This window comes from Apteryx mantelli, chromosome 1 (genome assembly GCF_036417845.1).
Source record: "Apteryx mantelli isolate bAptMan1 chromosome 1, bAptMan1.hap1, whole genome shotgun sequence".
Taxonomy (NCBI): Eukaryota; Metazoa; Chordata; class Aves; order Apterygiformes; family Apterygidae; genus Apteryx; species Apteryx mantelli.
The window spans coordinates 129,749,402-129,765,559 of NC_089978.1; the positions used below are offsets into that span (position 1 = coordinate 129,749,402).

At 49.9% G+C, this 16,158-nt stretch overlaps 1 protein-coding gene across 2 annotated transcripts in view; it reads right to left on the minus strand.

The window, feature by feature from the left end:
• Positions 1-5,746: 5,746 nt before the first annotated feature.
• The window catches only part of LSAMP (limbic system associated membrane protein), a 325,690-nt gene continuing 315,278 nt past the window's right edge, over positions 5,747-16,158 (minus strand). For both annotated transcript variants that reach the window (XM_013950181.2, XM_067301979.1), the window contains exon 7: positions 5,747-6,645. In XM_013950181.2, coding sequence (XP_013805635.1) covers positions 6,548-6,645 — 98 coding nt within the window. In that variant the 3' untranslated portion in view covers positions 5,747-6,547. The remainder of the gene's footprint in view (positions 6,646-16,158) is intronic.

A 16,158-nucleotide genomic window follows, 5' to 3' on the forward strand; every position in this document is an offset into this window, starting at 1 on the left:
CTGTGGGACCACAAGGTGAGCAGCAGATACACGATGAGCACAGAACGGGAAGGAAGGTCCCTGCCCTACCTGGACACCATCATTGTGGAGGTGATCTCTGCCCCTTTCCCCAGGCATGCTCCCCTGGGAGCTTGGCTATGCACGTGGCCCTACCACCTGCTCTGCAGTCATGTCCTCCTGACATGCACTGCCCCTTCCTCCTCTGCTGCCCGGGTACATCTTATGGCTTGCAGGACGCTGTGGCACCAGCTAACCTGAACCTGCAACAAGTTAAAGACCCTTTGCTTTCCACCTGTCTGGGCTAATTAGGAGAGTTGCTCCTCTTTTCCAAGCCCTGCTCTGCCTGGTCTCCTTGCCCCACACAGATCTCCCCAAGCCACAGAGATATGGAGGACCGTACCAACATATCCTCACCGAGATGACTTCTGCTTTTCTGCTGTGGTGAGTGACTCAACAAGCAAACACCACAGATTGGCCTAATGGGAACCAACCATCAATCAAAAAAAAATATTTTTTTTTGGGGGGGGGGGTATAGGAGCTGCCTGAACACCTTTCTAGCACACTGCAAAGAGGAAAAGAGAAGGAGGCTTTAACGGTGTGACACAGCTCTTAGTCAGCAGGAATCATGCAGTTAAAAAAATATCTTCTGGGCATCCCACCGGAAATGAAGTCGCTCTAAGGTTAATACTGCGAGGCCATGGTGTCCCTGCTGGCGTGCCCGGGAGATCTACGCATGGATGATGGGAATAGCTCATCCCTAACCTTTTCCACTGGCATCACATCTTGGATATTATCACCCAGCTGCTCCATCGCTTCCCTTCCTGACATTTTGCTCTTTCATTGCAAGGTCCACACCCGGCATCCCTCACTCTAGATGTTTTTGTGTCCTCGAGTCAGAAAAGCAGTAAGATTGTGCACCATCAGAAGAGAGAGAGAGAGAGAGAGAGAGAGAGAGAGAGAGAGAGAGAGAGAACTGCCCAACCCCTAGAGTCTCCTCCACAGGACTGTCTCATTTAGTAATCCTTGGTGTTGGTTGCTACATTGTGCCGCATACCACGATGATTTGGGCTGTGGGTCAATGTGCACAGAACAGAGGCAGCAGATGTGTGAGAAGGCTTGGGAGGAGAACTGCAGTTTCCCTGTGCCCCTGGATTCTCTCATCAGAAAGGGCAAAGCAGTAAAGCATTACACAAAGGTCAAACTGAAACATCAGTTGGTGGAATGGCTGAGAAGGACACTAACAGTAGCTCCTACAACTTTCCAAATCCTCTTCCCCCAAAACTCTTGATTTGTCAGGACTTGCTGTTGCTCCCCAACTTCCTTCCAGATGTGCAGCTTCTGCTCAGCCTGGAGACTGTGTGGCTACTGATGACAACTTTGTCCACGCTGTGGGCTTGGATTTTCACACAGGGATTTCCTCAGGAGGCTTGGGGGGGGGCATGACCTGGGTGCACTTGAAGCTAAGGAGAGTTGGTGGGGCTTGGATATTCTTCAAAATGGGGGCAGGCAGCAGTATACGAGAGAATCTGCCCAAATTGCGAACAGTCAGTGGCATGAGAAAGGTGTGCAGACAAAGACTAACTCTCGACACAGTGCATGTCACCAATGAAATCTTCATGAATGGCACATTAACATGCACTTGGTGCTAGCACGGGGTGACACAACTTCACTGGTGAAGAAAGCAGGGGTGCATCACTGAGCAACATACCCGCAAGCTGCGGAGCTGGAAACAAACAAAAATGAACAAAACTGCCAAGGTACAGGTGTTGGCTGGAGATTCTCGCATCGCCTTTCCAGCAGTTCAGAGACAGCCTCAGCTTCATTTTCCAGCTGACCAGACACACGCTCTAAACAACATGCTACAGTCAGGCATGGAGTTCATGCGGCTCAAGGTGGCTGCATTCCCACTGTCCCGTTCCTTTCAGAAAGACTTACCTTCGCCCCTCCTCTCGGTCATCTGAAAAGGGTTAGAAACCTGCTAGCAAGTATGGGGCCATATATTAAATCTAAGTCTTTTTTCCTCTGCTTGGACATTACCAGACATCTCATGTAACTCTTATAATATTTACAAACTGGTAGAAGAAATACTTTTTATTTCCTCTGTTTGTTTGTTTTTATAACACTAAATGTTAAACCTCCATCGATCAAACACAATTACACCAACAAGCTCAAGGAACTGGTGTCCCATTCCAAACTCCCCTCTCCCTGACTCCCCAGCCAGCCCTGAGGCAGCAGGAAGCAGGAGCACAGCTTTTCTGGAGGGGATGGGGAGGACAGGACCATGAACGCGGAGTAGAGGCAAGGAGAAGAAAGAGCTTCAGAGAAAAGGGCCTGAGACATGAGAAATATCTTTGCAACATCTCCGTCAAAGGGTGGTGGGGGAGAGAGAGAATGGAGAGAAATGATTGACCTTGCCTGTTTTTCCTGTGGTCATTTGAACTCTCATCTTGACAGATGCTTTGAGCGAATCCTGTCTGAGTTCAGGAGAAACAGGGGGATGTTTGCAGCATCCTGTGACAGCAGCTCACAGGATTAGCTTCTGAGAGTAAATCAAGCTCCAACCTACCCATGGCTCCCTCAGCCCTGCTAGGAACAGACATTTCCAAGAGAAGGGCTCCCAGCACTGCTGCAGATAACAGTTGTACTTTGTATTTGTGGCTTTTCTCAGACGGATCTGCAAATAGCTGTCTTTAACCCCGTTTCACAGACATGCGACTGAGGCACAGATCTGCCCAGGTCCTGCAGGCAAGACTAGAAGCAAGTGTCAGGGTTGCAGCTGTTTGTTTGTTCTAGCTACTGGATAGATGGCTTCAAAAACTGAGTGTCCTGCTTTTAGTAATATGTTTTCTTCCTTTAAACCAAAAGCCTCTGTGCTTTGCTATTCCCTCAAAATATCCAAACCAGAAAAGATGCAGCACAAGGAGCTGTCTGAAGCTCAGCACTTGTGACCAACATGCCAGTCGTGCTTGGATGCATGTGAGTCTCATGCCTAGGAGCAACCCTACAGTAATGAAACTGCATTTGAATGACAACATGCAGGATAGACCTTACAACAACATGCAGCTTGACATTTGTCTCAGCTTAAAGAAAATGGGTGCCTAATCCAGGAACAGCCCTGCGATGGCAAGTCACTGCAAGCTGGCCCACCTCCTGGCAACAAGCTTGCAACAATAAATCCAGGTGCAGATACAGTGCTGAGAATGAGACATGTCAGTGATGCTGTGTTTTCCCTCATGCCAGGCTGCTGGGAAAGGGCCAGATTCCAGCCCCAGCTCCTGGGAACAGCAACTGCTCATGGCTGCGCAGAGATAGCCGAAGGGGGTGAGGAGCCTTGTTGTAGCAGGGGATCTGGAATAATTTCTAAGACACCAAATGACACGGCCCTCCTGAAAGGTAGGAATGAGGACTCGGGTGCCTGAATACTGTGAAGGATGCAGGACATTTTTTTTTTCCTGGGCCCTAGCACGCCAGTCTCCTAAGGCGCAATCCCAAGTCCCATCAACACCTGCCTTGGCCAAGAAGAGCCACCTCACATCCCAGGGCCCCTTTGGTGGATTTCAAACACTCTCAAGTTGCCCAGCTCTCACCTCTTGCATCAAGGCACAAACACTCCTAGGTATGATTTTGGGGCTGGGGGGGGGGGGGGGGGCATAACTTCCAACATCCAAATCCACAGCAGGAAAACTATAGCCAAGCCTGCCTTCACTCAGACCTCAGCCTCTCATGTTTATCTCTCTTTAATACTTCCTTGCTCATTCTGGCTGCTGATTTAATTGCCTGACTGCTGCTGCTGCTGCCCAAAACAGCTGAGCTCAGCAGAGGGGAGGCAGGCATGGGCAGTGCCACAGAGCAAGGTGCGAGCGCCTTGCTGAGCTGGCACCCAAGCGCAGGGACTTCTGTGCAGCTTGTGCCTCAGCTGGGCAAAGATGGGGCCCAGCACAATTCATGCTCTCCTTCCTGGCAGGGATCACCTGGCACATTGCCCCTTCCCACACTTCTCAGGGCTGGATGTGGGCCGGAGCTATTTCCACCCTGTCTGCAAGAAAGTGTGAGCCTCGCTGCCAAGCACATTGCCACTGTACTGATTCATAGGGCAAAGCCAGAGAAGCAAGTGCGCTGGTGCTTAAAAACTTGGTGATGCTTAAACACTTGGTGGTGCCAAACACGTAGGACACTGTAGTGTTGTGGGGTTGTCACTTGACTTGTGTGGGCTAACCCCAGTTCTTCCCTGCCTCCATCAAAAAAAAAGACTGCCTACTTGATAAAACACAGATTTTTATCAGCTTTGCTGCTGCGGATGCTTGGGCTTGTTACTCTAGGCAGGAAACATGGCTGTCTTTGCCCTGCTACCCCTTCCCACACCAGCACACTGCAGCGTGTGATTATTGGCTTCACCCTCCCCCACTGATCACTCCCTCTCCCGCAGGAGACTTGTCACTGGCATGGCAATTTCCAGCCATGGGCCGGCATTTTTCTTAATCCTGTTTCTGGTGGCCTGCTCTCAGACTGCTCTGTCCCTCAGGAGTCGCCAGAGTGTCTCTGGCTGTTACCTCCACACACAGCTCTGCCATGGGGAGGGTGATGGCAAGCAACAACCCTCTCCGTCAAGACCAGTGCTCTGCGGACAGGACCAGAGAAGAGCAAGGGGAATTGCATTGCCTACTTCACTGCACCACTTTTAAGCTCCTTCTTCATAAGCCCAGGATTTTGGACCTGATATTTGTTTTTATTCTTACATTCACAGGTCCTGGACAATTTCTGATCTAATTTGTTTAAAATGTGTAATTTGCAAAGTGAGCTTTGTAGTAGCAGAAGCGAGCACTCGCACACATGCGCGCACACACACACACACACACACACACACATTCTCTCTCTCTCGTGCGCGCTCTCTCTCTCTCCCCCCCCCCCCCCCTTACATAGACTACTTTTACTTTTGTGACAGGGAGGACAGAAGAACAACAACAGAAAAGGGTATTGGCTCTATTTCTGTATCAATATCAAATGGTTAGGAATGACCACATTGTGGTATTCACACCGAAGCATTGTTCCTATGCACCCTGTACCTACAGGAATGGTGGCTCAGCAATGTCCGAGTTCTCATCACTCACATCCCACCTGCCCAGCCTCCCCGTCCCAGGAGGAGTGGGCACTTGCACTCTGCACACCATGGTCCTGCAGGTCAGTCTTGCTTTCTTTTCCTTGTCTGGACAAAAACGCACACATGCACGCACCCACATATACATGTGCAAGCACTCATACGTAGCAGGAGCTGCTATGCTGATACTTGACGGCTGAGTGCCAGGCAGGTGCTGGTGGGACAGAAAAAAAGGTTAAAAAAAGGATGTGGACTGACTCTTGCGAGCAAGAGGGCCAGGACTCAAAAAGCCAACAAGGAGGCTGGAGAGGGTACACTGTGGGAGCCTGTGTTGCAACTGCCCTGCTCTCCTCACCCCTCTTCTCTGCCCAAGTGATCTCTCAGCATCATGTCTCACACTTACAAGGCAGGACATTATCTACAGCAGGATGAGCATATGTACACATGGACTGTTCCTTTTGCATGCTTAGAGAGAGCAAGAGTAAGAGTGAGGGAGAGAGAGAAAGAGAAGAAGAGAGAGAGGACAGAGAGAGAGAGCCACATATACGCACATGCACGCACACACACACACACACACACACACACACTGGAGAAAGAGAAAGACACCTGGTCAGATTGAGGGGGGGAGAGGAAGAGAATTATAAAAGAAAATAAAAATATGCTTTTAGTATAGTTGACACAGCTTTAGTTCAGGCCAGCGAGCATGATGCTGCCTGGAGGAGGGTACAGGAAAGAAGGATTTTAGCAAGGGCCTGGTGCACAGGATGAACTGAAGAGAGGAAAGGGTTCTTCACAGGACACCAGTGCGTAGAGAGCTTCAGATGACTTGCTCTGGGTTTGTTTGCTTTTTTTAGTTAGTTTTTTTTTTTTTTTCAAAGTATGAACTGGCTGAGCATCAGCTCACAAAAATGACCAAGGGCATCCAAAAAGTTAAGTGGCTACAGTCACCAAAGCAAAGACTGCTTTCAGCAAAAGAAAGAAATAGGATGAAGGAAGAAAGGTGAGGGAGTACGGAAAAGAGGAAGGAGGAGAGAAAAGAAAATGGATCTTCTGTTTGACTGGCTTCGTGGGTTTTGCTGGTCTGTTTACATTGCAGCGTCCTCCAGCGACACAATCCTTGCTGGTGCCCCGTTCTCTCCCTCACTTTGTGTTGCCTCCTAGATGGTCGGTGACTTGCAGCTGGCTTGTCAGAATTCAGAATAAATGTTGCTGAGTTGTCTTTGCTGATTTTTTCCTCTCCCCCTTCTTCGCTCCTGAACACACAAAAGTTGTGAAAGAGTCCTCTCTCGCTCTCTCTCTCTTTCTCTCTCTCTCTCCTTCTTTCTCTCTCTCCCTTCTCTTCACTCTGTCTCCTGTAAAACGCGTTTTGTTTTGTGTTGTTGTTGTTGTTGTCGTGTTGTTTTTTTTAATTATTATTATTATTATTATTATTATTTTAAATTCTGATTTGTATTAACATTTGCTGAGTAGGCAGAGCAGGGATGCTGCCAGCAGCCACAGTGGGACGGCCAAACTCATGGAGCCGCTGTCTACTCTCCCTGTGCCGGGTCCTGCAGGGTGCGAGAAGGAAGAGAAAAGAGCACAAGATTATATGACAGGTGGAGAGAGCAGGGTTATATGGGAACACAGCTGTACGCTTAAAAGGCAAGGCTGGCTCTGGGGCTGTTCCTGCAGGAAGGGGCTGGGACTGCAGAGTGGGAAGGACATCTTGGGTGAAGCTTGGTCTGGTGCAACTGGAAGCTTCCCAGAGCTTCTCCCCAGCCAGCCAGCCCACCAGCTCCCCACCAGCCTCCCCTCCTGTGCAAGGCTCTGACTTTGGGCAACTTTCCCAAAGCATCATCTAGTTCAGAGAAACTGTGCTTGGAGTAAGGGGGGAATGCACACCCACAACCACAGGGCCCATCCTGCCTCTTGCGGCGCTTCCCACTGGAAGATGCTTGCTGCCTTGCACAGCCGCTCGGCTGACACCTCTGCACTGTTGCGCTCCTGCTGCCTCCAGCCCAGCACCTCCCTGCTCTGCCTCCTCCTCAAGGTGGTCCTTGAACACCAGGGCTCGTTATAATTCTGCACATTGACGAGTGTCTGTTTGCAGCCAGACACCGGCTCCTTGGGGGCTGATTCATCACAGTGGTCCAATCAATAAAACATGGGCCCAATCAGTGGATGCCTCCCCTCCCAGGGGGTGTGCCATAATTATTTATTTCTTAATCGGGATGGAGGGTGATTTCACCGTAACATTGACGGCCCTGTGGAATAACACCTCCAGGGCAAGCATGCAGGTTGTGCCAGGGAGGCTTTGCTTTTTTGTGAGGGTAGGAAATGAACCTCGGCACGTGTGCGCACGCATGCACATGGGGCTGTCAGAGGGGGCGGGGAGGGAGCGCTCTGCCGCAGCAACAAATAATGCAGACTCGCTCCAGGAATATTAAGTGCTAACACTCCTGACATCTTCTCATTCATCCTCTCATTTATGGGTTTTCCTTTTCTGGAAGGCTTTTAAGACAGGGATGCTGTTTTAAATTCACCCTGCAATACCAAGCATTGGCAGCCTTTTCCTTTTAACGGGGCAGGGAGGTGTACATGGCTGTGGTTTCATAAATGCATGCTCATCATATATATATATTTATATATGTACGTATACATATGTATTTGCAATCTTTTACACAGAAGGGGTGTGGGAAGATGCTGAAGCATGGAGATGGGTATAACTCTATACATCGGGACTGATTCTGCCGTGGAAGAAGACATGCTTATTAGGCAGACAGAGCTATTTCTAATGGAGGGGAGGAAAAAACAACCCTTTTCAGGACAGCCCAGTGGGACCGAAGTGCAATTGCTCTATCTCTCAGCCTACAGACTTTAACAAAGAGCCCTTCTCTGCTGGGTGGAGCACTGGCTCCACAGACTTATTCAGCAACACAGTTGCTATTAAATTCTAGCTGGTGACTAAAAGGAAAAAAACCCAAGAAAGATGTCCCCGGAGTCCCTGAAATTCTGTAGCACTTTCATTTGTGTGATTTCTTCCTAATGTAGCCCTTTATTTGCTGGATCTGCTGTTTGTGCCCTGATCCTATTCTTTTTTTATTATAGAAGTACGTGCTGAATTGTGTGGACAAATTATATTCCAACTTTGGATTCTTTATTTTAGTTATTCCTTGCTCACTTTTTTTGTGGCTTGCCACACAAATCATACAAGATTGGGTTTTGCTTCTTGTTTCGGGCGACAGGAACTTTTTTTTCCCCTTCTGAATTCAGGAATGCTCAAGTTCAGCAAAGGCATCTACCTGGACCTATTTCTCAGAGAGAGTATCTGTCATGGTTAATTAATTGGGTGGGGGGGGGGGCTCTTTGCGACCATTTGCGTCCCAAGTCAGTAGTTGAGAGATCCCCAAGAGGTCTCCCCGGCCCAGCAAATCATCAGAAACTCAACAGTGTGTTGCCTGCTAAAAGTTTTCAGGCACCACAGTTTTACTATTTGGCTAAAATACTGTTTGTCTAATACATACACAGATGCAGCTGGGAGAGCTACACAGTTGCACCTGCCCAGGACTGTGTTAATGAAGGTGCAAGGGGTCTCACGGCCACCAACCCCCTCCTTGACACACTTGGGGCACACATGCAATCCGAGCTAAGGGAGGCACATTTGGAGGCATGTAATACTCACCTAGCACTGCAGAGCTATATGTATGCTTGACCTTGCTTGGGTACTACTGCCTTAATACATGTAAGAGCATGGCTCTGAGCCATGTATGAGGGATGGGGGTGGCGTGGCATGGCATGGTGCTGAAGGAGAGGGCCACCCCAGTGTCTGTTCATGCTCAGTTTAATCTGTGAGCTTGCATGATGAAGCCTGTGGATATCTGAAGAGCCAGGACTCCCACCTCTACGTCTGAAAAATAACGTGAGTTGTATGTTCCCCTGTTTCTCTGCTAAGCTCCCTGCAGGTGGCAATCAGGTGGTGGGGCTGGTTGCGCAAGCCCCTCCATGTGCTGTTGCGATCATCTGCACAACAACATATATTAATACCAAACACTTGTTTGTACCAGCGGGCCTGCCTGTAGTTGTGAGGGTGCCAGACAGCATGCTAAGCTGACCTGGAGACCTGAGACGGAGCATGGGGCAAACTTACCGTGGCACCTGCACATAACCCTGGAAGCTGTATGTGATCTCTGCATGTTACAGGAGAGCTAGCAAAATTTACTCCAACATGTATTTTAAAAATGTGGGGAGGTTAAGACACAAACCAAAACAAATCTTGAAAACCTTGAAAATTTAAGCTTTGGGGGACTAATTACTCAAAACTCAAAAAAAAGTGAGAAAAATGTTAGAAGAGAATAAAATTCATGTTCTGAGTGACATTTTGAGCAAGAAATAGTATCTATTTTCAATTCACTCTGGCTATCGCATTTAGTCCTTGTGCATAGCTGCACCTCGCTTTGCCATGGGGCGTGTGTATGTGTGTGTGTGCGCGCGCTGCTGATGGGTGGGTCCTGAGGCACCCACGTGGGTGAATGTCTGTGCTGGGTATAAACCAACCCACCTGCAGCAGCATATGTTTATCACACACACCAAACATACATGTGTGCATACACCCACAACCACACATATATGACACTCATGCATGCACACACATACACAGACCTGTACACCCACCCACGTGCACACACACCCATACACACCTTAATGCACACCCACACATGCTCATGCACATACATGCAGACATGCATAGAGGCAGACACACATCGTGCACATGCATGCACCCACCCCATGCATGTGTGAGCACACACCCTGCCACACTCACATGCATGTACACACACACCACACACTCAGACCCACCCATACACCCATCCCCAACATGCACACACATCCCCCACATGCGTGCACACACATGCAAACACCCCCCACACACATCTGCACCCCCCCCATGCACACCCTCCCGCTACCCCCACCGCAGACATGCAAATGCATATCCCCCCCCCAAACACACAGGCACTCCCTGTTCACGCCAGCGCGTGCACATGTGCACACACACACACACACACACACACACACACACAAACAGCCCCTCCCACATAAGCACGCTCACACACAAATGCATGCACACGCATGCACACGCGCACCCCGCGGTCTCTGGCGCCGCCTGGCGGCCGCCCGAGCGCACTACGTGGCCGCCGCCGCGCGCGGGAGCAGCCCCACGGCAGCCGCCCCACGGCAGCCCGGGCTCTGGGCCGCAGCCCGAAGCCCCGTGCGCACGGGGCTGTCAGAGGGGGCAGGGAGAGATGACTGGAAACAAGTGGTGCTGTAAAGTGGACACCATTTCTGCAAATGCGCACAAATGCACACTCCTACTCAGTTTTGGGGGGTTGCTACCACCTGTACGCACGCAATACATTTGTTCGAGAATCTCTAGGAGAAAAGCAAACAAACCTGTATATGGCCTGACTCAATCGTCCAGGGGTGTGCTCCCACCTGACTCAGCTGAGGTACAGACTCAGGCCACTGTATTTGGCCTCTGGGTCAGAGCTCAGCTCTCTATGATGAACAAAGTCTGCACTCCCTCATGCCCAAAAGCAAAGAATCATCTCTTTTAAAGGGCACAAGGGAGGGGGTTGGCAAACAATTGTCATTTTCTCTGCAGTTTCCCAGCTTGGTAACCTTGAGCCTGTGTTGTGGGAGTTTGCTCTGCAAGCTAACCTCCTGGGCTAATCATTCCCCTGCAATTTGGCAGCACTGGCTAGTTCATGACCATGCAATAACTTTGAAGGGGGTTTTCTTTCCCTGTAGCCAGGGAAGGAAATTGGGTTTCTGATGATCAGTTAATATGAATACTTGGCAGCATTTCACAAATAAACCCTTAAGGAACCCCACACCCCAAACGGCTGAACAAGTCAGATCACATTAATCAAATCAGGAAGGAACAGACTGAAAAATGGCAAAGGCAAAATGATTGCCTTTCTCTTCATCAACCCAAATAGTTAGATATTTTGTGCAGATACAGGTGGACCACCGCCACATTGACTAACCATGCTACGACAGCTTCATGGGGCACTTACACCTTGTGTTTCTGAGCCTATGTCCGTGCTGCACATTCAGCCTGGGTGATTTGCATTGGTGTCAGAGCATGAGGTAACCTTGGCTAAGTTTTACAGAGCAATAGATTAGCACTGATAGGAACCATGTGAGGCCCCCTAACCCAACCCCTCTTCCTATGGCTATCCATGCCCTACCTGAAATTTAACCATAGCAAAGACAGGGCTGTGCCACTGTGGCCTCACTTCTTCTGCCCACATGTGTGCAATGGCACCAGCATCACATGAGGCTGCTCCAGAAGGCTTCTCCCAACATTTGTGGGAGAATATCTCTAGTCTCCAAGGCAGGGGTGTGGAAGGGCAGGTGAGGTCACACCAAACTTCAGTGATTTCACCTGGTGCCTCACCCTCCTGCACGCAAACCCTTCCACTCAGCTGAAACCTGAAAAGCAGCTGCACGCTCTCATGTCAAGTGTGCTGCTTAGGCTGCACTATGAGAGTTTTATCAGCCTTATAAGCAGGGCTGGTGGCAGCAGTTATTCTTAAGGTTGCCTGACCTTTACCATTATAAGGCTCTGTTTGCTTATCACTTTACAAGCATTAATAGGGCAGGTGGAATGTTCCCATGCTGGGTGTTTGCCTCGGGCTGATTTTAAGTGAAAAAGCAACAGCCAAAATAGTTCTGCTGTTTCTGAGAACAAGGCTTGAGGAGGAACAAGGTTTTGTATTTTTTTTTTAACTGTAAAGAAAGCAAGCTGGTGATCCTCCCTCAGAACATTTTTTCTGCTCTGGTACTTTGGCCCAGAGCCTTGCAATGGCACTGGGATTTGGTCTTTCAGCAAAAGCTAAAAAGCTACACAAAACTATATCTGCCTTATACGCCCCCCCCTCCCTTTTTTTGGTCATGGCTCATAAACTGCTTCTACTCCTGTGAATGGGGTAGGAAAAGACAGGGGAAGAAGGGTGGGGGGACTTGGGTGAGATAGTGGGGGGGCAGGAAGCAGGGTGCTTCTCACTTTCACAGCAAAAACCTGGCAAGATAGTAAAGCTGAGAGCTGCTCTGTTCCTTAAAACCAGCCTGCCTCAGGGAGGAGCACACCACAGGAAAACAGCTCTACTGGATCAGACCAGAAGTGTTGTCTACTATACAGTGCCAGCCCCAGCAGGTCCTTAGTGAGGGTGTAGGGTGCAAGCACGAGGTCAGCATGTCATGACATTGGCCGGCAATACCCTCTGAGCCTCCACTGGCTTGTCCTGAACCAGTTGTAGCTGCACTTAATAGTACTCGATAGATTCAATTTTTCTTCCCGAACTTGTCCAGTCACTTCTAGACTCCCTGAACACTTCCGTATCCACAAACTCCCTCAGCTTTTAAGGAGCACAGTGACAGTCAGCTGCCAGCAGTGATATTACGACCACACATTAAATTTGGGTGTTATGCTCTACAGGGATTTTAGGCCCTTGATATTAACAAAAACCTTGCACACTGCCCGTTACTCATTGCTACCTGAACTGGCTAGATTAAAAGTGCCTCGCTCATTCCTTGTTACGCAGTCTTCTCTGCTGACTGCAGGATAGCCAGGCTAAGGAAGCTCTTTGCTCAGAATGGGAAGAATTAGCTGGGGGTGTTCAAGCCTCTGCAGGAATCAGGTCAGTGAGCTTTTTGTCAAAGAAACTGTTAAGAAAGAAGCTACCTGTTGTTAACAGATTGGAGGCCACTAAATACTCAGGTCCCAAATTGCACAGCTACAGGTCTTGCCACCAAACCTGGAGTATGGCTGTTACTGAGGCCTCAATGGATGTTAGGCAGGAGGCTAAAGGAGCACAATTTTGTTGTGAGAGAACTTGACATGGTGCCCCTAAGACTTAAGCAATTAACAGTCCAGTGGTGCCTCCTCTGTGGCACAGGCTCAACCTCCAGAGACCAGGCTAGCTGCACAAATCACTGACAGGGGAGCAGACTTCTAAGTCTGTGCTTTGTGGGCTGAATAAAATGGTGCTTTTTCTCCTTGCCTTCAGGCCATGAATTTATAGTGCTATAAGGCACTGACACACATAGACTGGGCTAAGTGTTGGCTGGGCAGCTAGTGGCCAAGGCCAGAAGGCTGCCTGGGAGTCCTATACATCTGCCTCACGGCTGGCATTGCCCCCTCAAAGGGTACAGCACCCATTTGGGACTGGGGCTGCATAAGGAGGTGATTTATATGGGTGGAAGCTGATGTCAGGTCAGAAGCATATGGAAGAGGCCACTGTGAAGGGGGATATGACAAAGGGGTAATATGGACTCAGGTTACATGATGAGCATCACACCTGCATGACCCCAAGGCTGGCCACAGCACAGGGAACCATACCAGAGAAAGTCTGTAATTGAAATGGTAATATGGCACACTCAGCTCAGGATTTTGAAGCAGGCAAGAGCAGAAGATACCAGCCCAGGCTAGAGTGGAGGAGCCTATTAGCTGATGTGAGCATGCAGATTGGATAGGTAAGGCCCTGGGAGAAGGGGGCCTCTGAGGAGAAGAAAGCAAGCCCATAGCAGGTGTAGGGAAGCAGGGATGCTGGGGGAGAGGCAGGTACAAGGGAATGACGCTCGTGGGAAGAGGGAGTTAGCACCACAAATGCAAAGGGAAGAATAAACTATGGGGAAAAAAAAAAAGAGGGGATGGCAATTCCTGTAGAGCTGTTCTGGCATGGATGTGGTGCCAGGTGAAGCTTAAATGCTGTTGAACAGCTGTGGGAGAGGGGATGAGCAGAATGCGAAGGAGTGCTGTGAGCTTTGGGGGTGAAGGCATACAGCACTAGCCCTCTGGCTCAGCTGTGCGGGTGCCCCATGCAAACTCCCTGGTTTACACACATGCTGGTAGGCTCTGCTTTTAAATGCCTTTTGCCTCGAAATGGGGGCAGGGCATTTATTATGATTAACGTCTACTTTGGCTTGCCTCAAATCTGCAGCAGGAGCTCCTGAACGGGGGAGGGTGCTTGGGGGGGGGGGGGGTGAAGCCCTTTCTGGCTGCACCGCTGGGCAAACGCTGCGCAAATGCTCTCGGGGTCTGAAGCGGTCACACACACCTCTTTCCCACGAGGTGGCAGCCTAAGGCAAAGAAAAACCAACGGGAAAAGCATCTCAGGGCTCGCCGGGCCCAGCACTACTCCCAGGCAAAGCCCCCTTCCCTGGCTGGCTGCTCTGGTGGAGTCGGGGAAGGGGCAGCCCTGCTCGCAGCCCTGCGAGACACCCCCAGCCAAGCAGGACTGGCTGTGCTGCCAGGGCCTCTGGCGGCTGTGGCTGCCACCAGGAGAAGAGCTGGGAGCCCAGGCGAAGGCCTTAAGGCACCTGCCCCCAGCAGAGTCCGTCAGTCCGTCTAGGTAGCTGGTTAGCCAGAGGCACTGGCCCCCTTTCTCTCTTAGTCCAGATCACAGCCAGACCCTAAATTGGCACAGGCCTGTTCAGCAGATCTGCACACCAATGTCCTCCCCTAGCTGCGCAGTATTTGCAAGGAAGGAGCACTGGTTGGCATTAATGCCCAGGCTTAGTGGCTACAGACACCTGGGGGAAAATCCTGGGGTCCTGCAGAGACAGACATACTAGCAAAGCCCCCGTGGGACCATGCTAAAGAACGGGTGGCAACTTCTGCGTGCTCAGAGCCACTTTTGCCAGGGGCAACCCAATGTGGTCCTGTTTGTATGGCACAGAATCTGAACTCCGCCAGTCTGCGTCTTTCCACAACCACCATGCAGCAGTACTCATCCTATTTTGACCTGCCTTCAGGCTAGCATTCCTCATGAATTGATAAAACTGCTTTTGGGGGGGGGGGGAAGAGAGAGGTGGATCTGACCAGCTGATTCGTCATCCCTGTCAAAAAGCAAGTCATCTACCTGTGACAGTAGTAAGAAGCAGAAGTTGTAGGGGATGGCATAAAGCAACTAGCAATTCTACTTTCCCTGCACAGAGATCCCTCCTTCTGTCCCCTTGCTCCTCCTAGCTCCCTTTTGCAGCACTGACAGCACTAGCTGCCTGGGTACACAGAGATCTGATGAGGTCTGCAAGCAGTGGAGATGTACAGGATAGGAGCCACAGAGGTTGATCTGTCATGCCACGTAACTGTTGCTGAACAGACTAATGAGGCCAGACCTACAAGCAAATCCATTTGGTTGCGCAGAGCCAGGCATCCAAATGCTGTAAACAACATGATCGCTGCCACCAGAAATTGAACCTATGACTTTCAGGATTCACAAGATAGACCTTTAAAAAGGGTGGTTTGAGCTGTAAGCAAGAAGCAGATACATTCTTGGCTCATACCTAAAGGGAAAAATCACCCACCTGCTTACACAGAAGTGTCCTATGTGATTCACATTCACTAATATGGAATTTCCCACTAGGCTTTGGGCCCCTTCATCTGAGAAAAACAAAATGGAGATAGGAAAAGAGACAGCAGGGGCCTGATTCTTCTCTTATTCACATTAACAGGAGTCCAGGACTTGGTATGTCTGCAGCACTGATGGAGGAGAGCCCATAGAGACACTTCAAAGGGCATCAGAAAGCTACAGGCTCCTTATGTGTTTGGTGAACCTGCCCTTGAGATCCTGCCAGAGAACACAAGGCAAAACCAAGCATGAGAGGAGAATCAGCCCCCATCAGTCATTGTTTGAGGGTGAGGCCAAGGGGAGGCATGGGACAGGCTAGGAGGACTTGTCTGTGATAGGAAGCGGGGGCGATGGTAGCCCATGTGGAGCTGGAATGCTGTTTTTTCAAAGTGCTTTTCACCTTGAGCAGTTCTGGGCTCCAGGCTGTTGACAGGCTAACTCTACTTAAAGTGAAGGCGGGAGTTGTGCTTCTTGAGCAAAAGAAATGACCAAAAGTGAGGGGGGTGTATGTGAAAAAAAATCACTAAAGAAGAAGGAGCAAGGAAAAGGGGATATGCAACATACAGGTCTCTCTTTCTCATCTCACTCCCCCGGGGCCTGGAGGGGTCTGAGGTTTTGTGCTTTCAGCTCCTCTGCAGGAAGTCATTTTTCTAGTCTGTTGACTCTCTTGCC